Source organism: Callospermophilus lateralis, chromosome 12, assembly GCF_048772815.1.
Source record: "Callospermophilus lateralis isolate mCalLat2 chromosome 12, mCalLat2.hap1, whole genome shotgun sequence".
NCBI lineage: Eukaryota > Metazoa > Chordata > Mammalia > Rodentia > Sciuridae > Callospermophilus > Callospermophilus lateralis.
The window spans coordinates 100728116-100740744 of record NC_135316.1 but is presented as its reverse complement, the minus strand read 5'-3'; the positions used below and the strand labels follow the sequence as shown (position 1 = coordinate 100740744).

At 38.8% G+C, this 12629-nt stretch overlaps 1 protein-coding gene across 3 annotated transcripts in view; it reads right to left on the bottom strand.

The window, feature by feature from the left end:
* Nucleotides 1-12629, bottom strand: part of Clybl (citramalyl-CoA lyase) — a 233283-nt gene that overhangs the window by 92637 nt on the left and 128017 nt on the right. For all 3 annotated transcript variants that reach the window (XM_076872168.1, XM_076872167.1, XM_076872169.1), the window contains exon 2: nucleotides 11228-11414. In XM_076872168.1, the coding sequence (XP_076728283.1) occupies nucleotides 11228-11414 (187 nt within the window). The remainder of the gene's footprint in view (nucleotides 1-11227; nucleotides 11415-12629) is intronic.

Genomic DNA, 12629 nt, shown 5'->3' with positions numbered 1-12629 from the left:
TTGCTGACTATTATGACCCTAATGCTCGAATCTTTGCATTAAGAAGATGCCTGGTTTGATGAATAAAACAATGGGGAGGGCGTGGTTTTGTTTTGTTTTTTGTTTTTCTTTTTTTAACAATTACTCCTCCAAAGGGGAAAGGTTATTTAAGGGTATGAAGGGATTAATAAAAGACTGAAAACACTTTACTACTTTTATAAAAACCTGGATAGGTTTTTATATCAGAACCTTTAAGGATCAAAAAGACCTTGCAGAGTTCCTAAGCACAGTTCAGCTTTCCATACTGTTCCCAAAAGACTCACAGATACCCCAATTGCGATTGAAGAAATCTCCCAAGCTCTTAAGTCTTTTAACAAAGGCAAGGCACCTGGGAGAGGAGCCTTCCCATCCCAATTCACACCCCATTGAAGGGAAGTCAGCTCCCCAAGCCCCTGTGTACATTTAATCATTCCCTGCACATCCCTTAGCTTTCTCCCTGTGGGGAGAAGACACCTAGCCACTCCAGTGATTGATTTCAACAAAAGTGACAACATACGAGGAATTTAACATTTAGCCAATTGAATTTGTGGAAGTGTATGTAAGTACAAACAGGGCTTTCGTGTATGTGTGCTTATGTGTGTGTGAAGGCGCAGGCACGCAAAGGAGGAAGTGCAAGTGAGAGTGGATACATGTGCTGGGTGGAGAAGCACCTGCCATCTGTACACTACAGAGGAACTCCAGAGTGAGCTGGGTCAGAATGATGAGGGTCAGAAGGCACAGTGATAGTGAGCAAAGAGCAATAATAAGCAGTTGATACTTGGTGGGTCACACTGCCAGTGGGATGACTTCCTGGTTCTGCAGTCTGCCAGGTGACGGGTGGACGGACCAGAGGGGTTCTTGTTTGGGGAAAAGGCATTCAGGAAGAGGCCTGCTCTGGCAGACACTGTCGCACAGCCCTTGCCTCTGCCATACAGCCCTTGCCTCTGCCGTGCCACCTCCCTAGTTCTCTCCTCCACAACCACCAACCTGAAGTGTCCTGAGGGAGGGAGCAGAAACCTTCAAACAGCCCTCTGGTGTTGCTGACACCCTTGCTGTCACTTGAAAGACAAATGGCTTCGTTTGTGGGCTGGGAATATAGCTCAGTTGGCAAAGTGCTTGCCTTGATGCACAAGGCCCTGGGTTCAATCCCCAGCACCACGAAAAACAAAACAAATGGCTTCCTCTTGCTTTTCTCATGGAGGTTAGCTGTGACAAGCCAGAACTCCTGGCAGCCCTGAGTCCTCTGCCACAGGGAGCAGGGGGCTGGGAAGAGGTGCTTCCCAGGACCATTGTATTGAGGCTCCAGTTCTCCCACTCCTGGCCGCCCACCTTCTTCCCTACTGGAAGTTCATTGGAAGCCAGCCTCCTCCAGGCTGGCAATCAGCTGTCACTGCTCAGCATAGTGAAAGCTGATTGCCCGGGGGCCTTGCCTCATGGGCTCATTTTCCTGCTTTCTTTGGCTTTTATCTTACTCTCTTTCCTCTAAGAACTGCTCAGTGCAGTTTGAGAAGGGTAGTTTCCTCTCTGGTACCTGAGAGGGGAAAGAAAATAAGATCTCTCTCTCTCTCACCTGTTTGTTTGTTTGTTTGAATATGATCCACCACCGAGCTACACCCCCAGTCCTTTTGACTTTTAATTTTGAGAACAGGTCTCCCTAAATTGCTCAGGCTGGCCTTGAACTTGCCAACCTCCGCCCCCAGCCTCCAGAGCAGCTGGAACTACAGGCTGCCACCCTAGCCAGAGAAGATATTTCTAAGAGAACATTTCTGATGCCCTCATATTAAGAAGCCTGTGAAGAAGCTTAAGGGAAAGGATAGTGCTTTGGGATGGGGAAGTAGCTCAGAAGCAGAGCATTTGCTTAGCATGTGTGAGGTCCTGGGGTTGGTTCCCAACACTGAGAAAAGAAAAGAAAAAAGAAAGTTAAAAAAAAAAAAATGGTATTTTTCTCTGTCTCTAGAGCCTTTCCTCTATATGTCTGCCATGACTGAGGGTGAAGCTTTAAAACAAACACAAAATTGGCTAACTCCATGACCCTCAGAGGAAAAGCCTGCCTGTCCCCTGCATTCCCTGTGAAAGGCAGGAGTCTCGAGCACTGATCCACCCCAGTAAGCCTTAGCGCTCCAGTCAACTGCCAGTTGACATGTCAGAACCCTGGCCAGGAGTACGGTAAGACAACCCTGTATCTGTATCACTCATGGCACTTTTTCTGTACTAAGCATTGTCACAAGCACTTTAAATACATTAGCCCATTTAATCTAATTCTGTGGAGTAGAATACTGTTATTATCATCATTACCTTTATTTTACAGTAGAGGAGACTGAGGCACATAGAAATGGGATTCTGCCCAAAGAAACATTGTCAGGATGACATGTTCTCATGATCCAGACACAGGCATGGGCAACTTGGCTCCAAGAGTATCTTTGTGTGTTTGTATGCATGTGTGCATGCGTGTGCGTGCACAGTGGGGATTAAAGTCAGGGTCTTGTGCACACGAAGCATAGACTTTACCTCCAAGCTACACCTCAGCCCCAAATCTATCTTCTTGACCATCAAATTATACTCTTCTATGTGAAAGGGACATTTGAAGGAAAATGCTATTTATTTTCCATATTTTCTAAGTTTTCTCTCTTTAAAAATGATACTATGAACCAGGCATGTTGGTGCAACCTACAATCCCAATATTCAGGAGGCCAATACTCAACCTACAATCCCAATACTCAAGTTCGAGGCCAAGAAGAAGAAGAAGATATTGAAAGACAAGGAGGATAGAATGTAAAGTTCCCAAATATGTATACTTAACACCTGTGAAAGAAAAAATAGGAAGGATGGAAGAAAGGCAACAATTGAAATGCTAATGTAGATTTTATAAAACTAATAAAAGACACAAATCTAAAAATATGGGAAAAAATTTACACCAAACAAAAAGGAGGGAGGAAGGGAAAGGGCAAAGGCGTAATACAGATCCCTACCTAGTCATGTTTTTTAAAAAACGCCAATAGACCACAGATATCTTAAAGAAGCCAAAGAAAAATGACAAGCAACCTAGTTCTTCCTTTGAAAATGGAGTTTTCAGCTGGGTGCAGTGGCACACACCTGTAATCCCAGGGGCTTGGGAGGCTGAGGCAGGAGGATCATGAGTTCAAAGCTAGCCTCAGCAATGGCAAGGCACTCAGCAACTCAGTGAGACCCTGTCACTAAATAAAATCAAAATAGGGCTGGGAATGTGGCTCAGTGGTCGAGTGCCCCTGAGTTCAGTCCCCAGTAACAAAAAAAAAAAAAAAAAAAGGAGTTTTCAATAACAACAGAAGAAAATGAAATGATGTCTTTAAAGTTCCAAGAGAAAATAATCTAGATTTTTGTACTGGATCAAACAATAAAGACATTTTCAAATAAAAACTGAGATTAGCATCAGCAAACTGCTATAGGGAAATTTTTTTTTCCTTCTTTGTGGTTCTAGATATGGAACCCTAGGCCTTAGATGTGCTGGGCAAATACTCTGCCTCTGAACTATGCCCCAAGACTACAGGGAAATTCTAAAGAATGCACCTCAGGAGAAAGAAAGATGGCCCTGGGAAGAAGATTGGAGATGAAAGAAGGAATGATGAGCAAAAAAACTGAAAAAAATACATAGGTTAACCTAAGTAAACACAGTATACATAAAATAGTAACAATGAAAACATATGGGATTCAAAAAGATGATCAGGGCTGGAACGTCACTCAGTGGTTGTTACCTAGCGTATATGAGGTCCTGGGTTTGCTCTCCAGCCCTGCAACTACAAAGATGAGTGGATCTAAGAACTCTGAGATTCTTGTGTAGTCCAGGAAGAAGATACGGATTAATTTTAGACTTTATTAAGTATAGTTGATAAAATTTCAAGAGCAATCAATAAAAATTAGGAACATAGTCATAATTTCTAAACTAAGAGGAAAAACTACATCAAGAAAATAAACCAAAATCAAATAATCTTTTAAAAGGAAAGAAAGTTGAGAAAAAGAAACAAAGAACAGGTGAGGGGAAATAAGACAAAATATAATGATATAATAAACTTAAACTTGTTAGTAATTACATAAAAAGTAAATGGAAAATAGAAGAGAGACCAGTAAGAAAGAGGAAGAGGACCAGAAGGAAGGGGAGGCAAAGGGGAGATAATGGGGAATGATATAGACCAAATTATACTGTTACATTGTATATATATGTGAATATTTAACAATGATATATTATCACAATGCACCAATTTTAAAAATATAGAAAATAAAATACTGTAGAGAATTTCTCCAAGAAATACTGATACAAAGCAATTGGGTTCAAGCCAGGACATGGAGGCACAACTATAGTCTCAACTACTCAGGAGGCTGAGGCAGGCAAATTCAAGACCATCCTGGACAATTTAGTGAGATGCTATCTCAAAATAAAAAATCAAAAGGCCTGGGGATGTAGCTCCGTGGTAGAGAATCCCTGAGTTCAATCTTGAGAACAAAGAAATAAAAAAAAGATAAATATTCTATAAAGACAGAAAGTATCAACATAGATATCAAAAAAATTTAAATAATAAGATTCATATTTAAGACATGGAGATATGGAGAAGTTGAAAGCAAAAAGATGAAAATAATGTAACAGGTGAATGGTAACCAAAAGAAAGCTGGTAGAGCTATATTGATAACAGACCATGAACTTCAAAGCAAAAAGTATTATAAGGGATAAAAACAGTACGTACTGCCTGATGACTCAAGATATCAGGAAGATAATTCTAGATTCATATAGACCTGTTAACATAGACTCAAATTATCAACATCAAGAATTAATAGAACTCAGAGAAGTTGACAAATTCTCCAACACAGGCTAGGTTTCAACTAGCCTCTCTCAATTATTGATCTATCAAGCAAAGGAAATCAATAAAAGGTCTGGATATTTGAACAAGATAAAAACAAGCTTGGTCTAATGGAAAATACTAGAACTCTGCAAATGGAAAATTTACTTTCTTCTTAAGCATATGGAATATTTTATGAAAAGGGCTCATGTGCTAGGCCTTGAAGTGAGATTTGACAAATTTCAAAGAATCATTAACGTTTGCACCACATTCTCTAACCACCATGCGACTATTCTAAAGATCAGCGGCTAAATGATAAATAAACAAATTTGGAAATTTTGTTTCCAAAAATACTTGGAAATTTAAAAATCTCAAGTGCCTGCTACTCAAAGTGTGGTCTCTGCCTCAACCTTACCACGCCATCGTGAGGTAAATACACACGGAGAGTAAGATCTCAGATATTCCCACAGCACTGGACGTGGCTGACACCAAGCAACATTGGATTTCTCTACAATTTTTCCAAAGTGAAATTAGGGCCACTCTACCCCAGCTACATCCCTCGTCCTGTTTATTTTTTATTTTTAAGACAGGGTTTCACCAACTTGCCCAGCCTTTACCAGTTTATTTTCATTGTATTTTACAAAAGTATTAGCCCACAAAAGATTGGAAATGTAAAAAATGAAAAAAAAAATTAACAAAACTTTCTTCATTACAAGGTTTGGGAAGCACTATTTTGTATTTCATATTTCAAGCAAAAGATCAAAATGGGAAATTACACTTAGATCAAGTGAAAATAAAAAGAATGCATTCTCATAGGCCTAACTTGTTGGATTCTAACGTTTACTTCTATGCCTATGATTGGCCTATGACTCCTCCCAGTGAGGACCAGGCAACCATCTTGGTATCTCTCCTGCCTGCCATGATGCCTGGTTGAATAGGTACTTAATATTTACCCACTCACTACTGACTTTAATATTTAAACTTAAACATAAAATAAATTTACATATTAATTGATGGAAATGGCAGCTCTGGAATCTTGCCTCCAGTTTCTCCACTCCTACCTTTTCGGCCTTGCCCAGTGTCACGATGATCCACCCGAATTCTGTGCATTATTTGGTATGTTTTCACTGTGGCCCTGCAAGCACTGGCTTAGAGGTCCTGTATTTACCAATGAGAAGAAGATAAGAGGGAGTGGGGGCCGTCTGTTCATCTATGCTTGGCAAGGTGAGCTGGTAGTGCCACTCTTGACATGAAGGAGCTACTTAAACACAAATTGGATTAGCAGGACAGGATTAGAGACTGCTGGAAGGTATTAGATACTCATAAACTGCTTTGTGGAAACTCCTATTGTTTTCATTGTAAGCCCATACTTCTAGAGAGACAACCCAATGAATTATGGAATTAGTCTAGTAACAAAAAAGAGACAAAATGAGATATGAAATGAACTGACTATATTTTCATAATTCCAAGAAGCTGAATTGGGCAATAATTAGCAAAACTACAACTAGATAATCTGAAATAAGAGTTTTATTTTTTTATTTTTTTATTTTTTTTTTTTTTTTGTGGTTGGTTGGGGGAGGCTAGGGATTGAACTCAGGGGCAAACAATCACTGAACCACATCCCCAGCCTAATTTTGTGTTTCATTTAGAGACAGGGTCTCACTGAGTTGCTTAGCACCTCACCATTGCTGAAGTTGGCTTTGAACTCACGATGTTCCTGTCTCAGCCTCCCAAGCTTCAGGGATTACAGGTGTGTGCCACTGTGCCTGGCCTGTATTTTTTCTTAGTTAAAAATAAACACACTTGGGCTGGGGATGTGGCTCCGGCTGTAGCGCGCTCGCCTGGCATGCATGCGGCCGGGGTTCGATCCTCAGCACCACATACAGACAAAGATGTTGTGTCCACCGAAAACTAAAAAGTAAATATTAAAAATTCTCTCTCTCTCTCTCCTCTCTCTCTCTTTAAAACAAATAAATAAATAAATAATAAACACATTTAAAATGGTCCCTACTCTCTCCTCCATCAAGAAGAAAAACATTCAAATAAGAAAAATGATTAAGAAGTGACTTTAACAATGGAATAAGATGGACATCATTACATGTATGAAGTATATGTACAAAGACACGAATGGTGTGACTCTACTTTGTGTACAACCAGAGAAATGAAACATTGTGCTCTGTATGCATAATATGAATCACGATGCATTCTGCTGTCATACATAAAAAATTAAAATTAAAAAAAAAAAAGATGGACAGGGGCTGGAGTTGTGGCTAGGCACTAGAGCACTCGCCTTGCACGTGTGGGACCCTGGGTTTGATCCTCAGCACCACATAAAAATAAATGAATAAAATAAAGGTATTGTGTCCAACTACAACTAAAAAACAAATTTAAAAAATTGGACAGACAAAAAAAAAATAAATGACTTTAAGAAAAAAGAATATGAGATATATAAGAAATTTCAGGCTTTTCTGGACATTTCGAATTAATTGAAGTCCCAGGTCTAAATGAATTACGATCCCAGGATGCTGAAAAAATGTTCATATGTAAATTCAGAGTTCCTGTTATTAGCCTTTGAGAAATCATGGAGAATGGAAAGTTGACAAAAGATGGACAGCTAGTGCACTGGCTTTCCAAACAGGGAAGAACAGTGAGTCACAAAACACGACAATGGGGAGTGTGAGGCTGATTCCATCAAAAATTCTTGAAAATTCAAGTTTTAGTTCTGCCATTTAATGATAATGCAACCTTGGACATATTTTGAAACTTTGCTGTAAGGGTTAAATGAGATTATGTATGAAAATAACACATAGAAGATAATATAGGAATACTAATCTATGCAATATGGCACCTGTTACAGAGAAAATTCTCAGTAAACCATTTTCTTTACTTCTGCCACTTCAAAAAGAGGCAGTAACAATTAAGTACTGACTTGGATTCATTAAGAATGACTCTTATCTACCTGACCTCATTTTTCTAGTTAAAAATAAACCCACTTAAAATGGTCCCTACTCTCTCCTCCATCAAGAAGGATGGAAATTTTTCTAGTGCTAGGTGAAAAGATATTTCTGGACAGGTACCTTGGGAATGTGCCTTATTTTTTTTTTAATATTGAGTTTCCAATTTTATTTTCATAATAAGGAAAGAGAATAAAAAGAAGAATGCTGAGTCAGTGTCATGTTGGTTTTGTTGACTTTCAAATTTTAATGTGCATAAAAATGTATGGGAAGCTCTTAAAAGTGTAAATTAATGCACTTTCCTGAAGTTCTATCTTGTCAATTTAGCATAAAATGCAGGACTTTTTGTTTTTGTTTTGTTTTGTTGTAATTACAAGAAACCCAGGTGATTTTTTAAAGACATTTTTTAAAATATCTTTATTTACTATGTTTTATGTGGTGCTGATTGAACCCAGGGCCTCACACCTGCGAGGCAAGCGCTCTACCACTAAGCTACAGCCCCAAGAGTCACCTTGGACTCTTGCAGAGGCCATGGCCGGCAGAATAATGCCTCTTTTGCTCCCCAAAGAAGCCCCTGTCCTAATCCCTGGAACCTGTGTATGTGCTACTCAGCATGGACAAGGAACTTTCCAGAAGTGATTATAATTGAGGACCTCAAGCTAGAGAAGAGGAGCCTGGATCCTCTAGGAGTGTCCAATCCACTCAGATGAGTCCTTAAAAGCAGAAACTCCCAGATTGTGTACCCTCAATTTAAAATGGTATTTGATGAAAATCTCATAATATCCTCATGAAAAGACTGGATTTTTTAGGTGTCAGGTGACTGATTAAACACATCACCAGTTTTATTCATTATTCTTTATGCCTCGGTTTCCCAATTTATAAAAGAAATATAATAGCAATACCTCATTGGGTTGTCATGCAAATTACAGTGCCTGGCTTTTATCGAGCACCACATAAATATTTGTTAAACAAACAGAGGTTCTTAGGGGCAGGCTTGTGCTGTACTTGGCTCCAACCTCTTCAACAGGTTCATCAGAAACTTGTTAAATTTTCATATAGTGTGCTCATCAAATTTCTCAGATGATATTAATGTTGAATGATAAAATCAAAATTCAAAAAAAACTTGACACGCTAGGGGGCTATGAAATGAAATATGAGATTAATTATTTAGAAATAGAAATTTTAAGGAAAAAAATAATTTTCTATTAAGTATTATCCTGGCTTATCAGAACTTTCTGTGAATTATGATGGAAATTTTAGTCCACTCCAGATCAGCGTGCAGAAGAGTGTGTGTCTAGCAATTAATGCAATGTAGAGCTGCATTACGAGAATTGGAATGTCCGAATAAAAACACTGGACAAAGATGACACTCCACAATGGCAAGCACAGCCTGCCCACAGCTAACTCCTCTCCTCTTCTCTTCCTTGGGTTCCTCCTCAGTCATAGCTCAGCTGTTACTACTCTGGATATGATGATGGCTGAGGACACAGATAAGCAGTAAGGAAATGTAAGGCAGAAATAGATCACCTTTCCATTTCATCTAGGGAACAGGTAACATCCTCAGGTGAGTCTGAGGGAATAGCCTCAAGATTTGCAAAGAAATAAAATTAGAACTTTATCAGGGCTCCTAATGGCTCACTGTGCTACAATGCTAAAATAAATTCCTCTCTAATCATGATTACTACAGGCTTTATCTAATCTATTTCCTGTAGGAAATCAAGCTACTCCCAGACATTTATCAACTTTTTTCTCATAATAATCCCTGTCCCTGACAAAAGAAGATATTGTTATCCCCATGGTATAGATAAGAAATTGAAGCAAAGAAGTAAAGTGAATTGCCCTGGGTCACACAGAACTGGAATTACAATTTACTATCTAATCTCAGAGTGCACTACATGAGTTTTGGGAGGAAGCATACTGGAATCACATTATATCCTTAAAAAAAAAAAAAAAAAAAAAGGCCTATTTACCTTAATCTCTGGAGAAAGAAGATTAATTGTATTTTCCTTGGCACATGCCAAAGATGTTGAGTAGACGCTTTAGATTCCACATGCTTATTCTAATCCTTTTCCAAATACTTGGAAAGCCTTGGTTTGACTACCAGGAAGATGCAGGAAATTAACTTTATTTTTTTAATTAAGGCAAATATTTGTTTGCTAGAGTCTCCAAGGAAAGCAATTAATTCAGAAAGTTGTATAGTACAGGCAGGTTATTCAGATCACCTGGGGCCCCAAACAGGAATGAATCCAGATGGCTGGCTCCCTCCATCCCCTAGCCCCACAATTCATTCCCAGCCCAACCGCATTGTCCAGGGACTGGATAGATAAAGGTCGAGTGCAAGAATATTTTGAACCAAAAGAATTCCATGCAAACATGAATGATTAACATAAAGATTTACATATTCCACTAATTATTGAACACATCCACATTTACTGTACAAATATGAAAAAATAAAGATAAGCAAAACAAAATGAAACCAAAAGCATCCACCATGCAATTACCAAGTAAGAACCTTCTGCACCTGTTCACAAACTGGAAATTCTCTAATGCTCATTTCTCTGATAGGCCATGAGAAAATCAGGCAGAACTGCATGCAACCCAAAGGTTCTGTGTGAGGCGGAGACTTATCCATGGAAGACTAGCTGTTATTTTCTTAGCATTTGTCTCAGACATTAATATTAATTATTATTAGTTAATTAACATTATTAATATAGCTGGTGGTAAAAAGAAGAAATGGGGGGCTGGGGTTGTGGCCCAGGGGTAGAACACTTGCCTAGCACTTGTGAGGTACTGAGTTCAATTCTATCATGACATAAAAATAAATGAACAAAATATATTGTATCCATTTCTCCAACTAAAAAAAATAAAAAATTAAAAAAAGAACAAATAAATTCCTTGATCGTACTCTGTTTTTTTTTATTGTTTTTTTTTTAATATTTATTTTCTAGCTTTCAGCGAACACAGCGTCTTTGTTTGTATGTGGTGCTGAGGATCGAACCCAGGCTGCATGCATGCCAGGCGAGCGCACTACCGCTTGAGCCACATCCCCAGTCCTGATCGTACTCTGTTGGCATGAAAAGTTTACACTACAATTCTGGAATTATATAACTCATTTGCCTAAACGAGGGCCAAAACTGATTGTCTATATCTATACACACAATCATCACATGTATTGACTGTCATGATTTAAAAATATATTTTAGGGTTCTGGGGTTGTGGCTCAATGGTAGAGTACTTGCCTAGCACCCATGAGGCACTGAGTTCGGTCCCCAGCACCACATATAAATGAACAAATAAAATAAAGGTGGAAAAAAATATATATATATATACTGAATCCTAATCAGTAAACTATGAGTACAGTAGAACTTTTCCAAATATTGGGCAATGCTGCCACAAAAATAGTGGATTTCAATCCATTTCTCCTCCATCTGAAAACCAGGCCATTACCTTTTTGTTGGCAGCCACACCATCCTCACAGTCAAGCACCGCACAGTCCACGTTCAGGGATGGAATCTTCTTGATTTTCTTTTCATCATTTCCAGGCACATAGAGCACAGCCCTCCGAGGAATGTACTTGTGATTGGGTAAGGAACTGTACCCAAGCCTGGGCACGTCAGCTGCCAGGGATGCTTTCCTGTAGGAGACATAATTGAAATTAGTCCACAATAGAACCTCTGTGTTTAAAAACTATGAAAAACTTATTTGATGGTTTTAAGGCAAAATTAGAACACATGGATAATCTTTCAAGATCATGACAGAACACATTACAACTAGGAAAACACCAGAAGAAAAATAACTAAAACAAAATGTCATTTTGGATAAGGTTTTTAAAAGAGCACTATTTATTGGCATTCTTGTCTGACAGAAGGAGAAAGTTATGCCTATTTCTTCTTGGAAAAAACTTCCAGTACCAGTATACTGTCCAGATGGTGACAATGGAGAAAAAGGTGAGAACCATATATCCAAAAGGTACCAAACAACACCACATGTTGAAAGTTCTTCATCTGAAATGCTTGGAACCAAAAGTGTTTGGTGCTTCAGATTTTTGGAATCTTGGAATTCTGGATACAAAGAATGAGAAATCTTAGGGGTTGTACCTAAATATAAACATGAAGTTAAGTTATATATCATATATGTCTTATATACAAAGCCTGAAGGTAATTTTGTAAAATAATTTTCAGTGCTGAGGATTGAACCCAGGGCCTCATACATGCTAGGCACCCCTGGCACAATTTTTTACAATCAACATCCTACCTTTGCAAGTTGAAAAATAGAAAAAGAAGAAAAACATTACACTCATAACTAGCAGAAGGAAGAAAATAATAAAAATAAGAGCAGAGATAAATGGGATAGAGAATAATAAAACAATAGAGAAAATCAATGAAACCCAAATTTGATTGTTTGAAAAGATCAAGAAAATTCACAGACTTTTAGCAAGATGGACTCTTTGAGTCACCTTTTTGGCTGTTGTGACCAAAGACCTGACAATAACAATTTTAAAGGAGGAAATTTTTTGGCGGGGGGTGGGGGGGGCGGGGGGTTGGTGCTCATGGTTTTACAGGTCTCAGTCCTTAGACATCTGACTCCATTGCTCTGGGCCCAAGATGAAGCCACACATCATGGAGGAAGGGTATTAAGGAGGAGAACATCTGGGAACATGGCACCAGGATGCAGGGAACAAGACTCCCCTCACCTCGGAAAAAATCTGTAACCCAAAGGCATGCCCCAGTGACCACCTTCTCCAGCCACACCCTGCCTGCCTACAGTTATGACCAAGGTAATCCCTAATCATGAATTAGGATAAGTCCTTCATAACCCAATCATTCATTTTACCTCTAAGCTCTCTTGC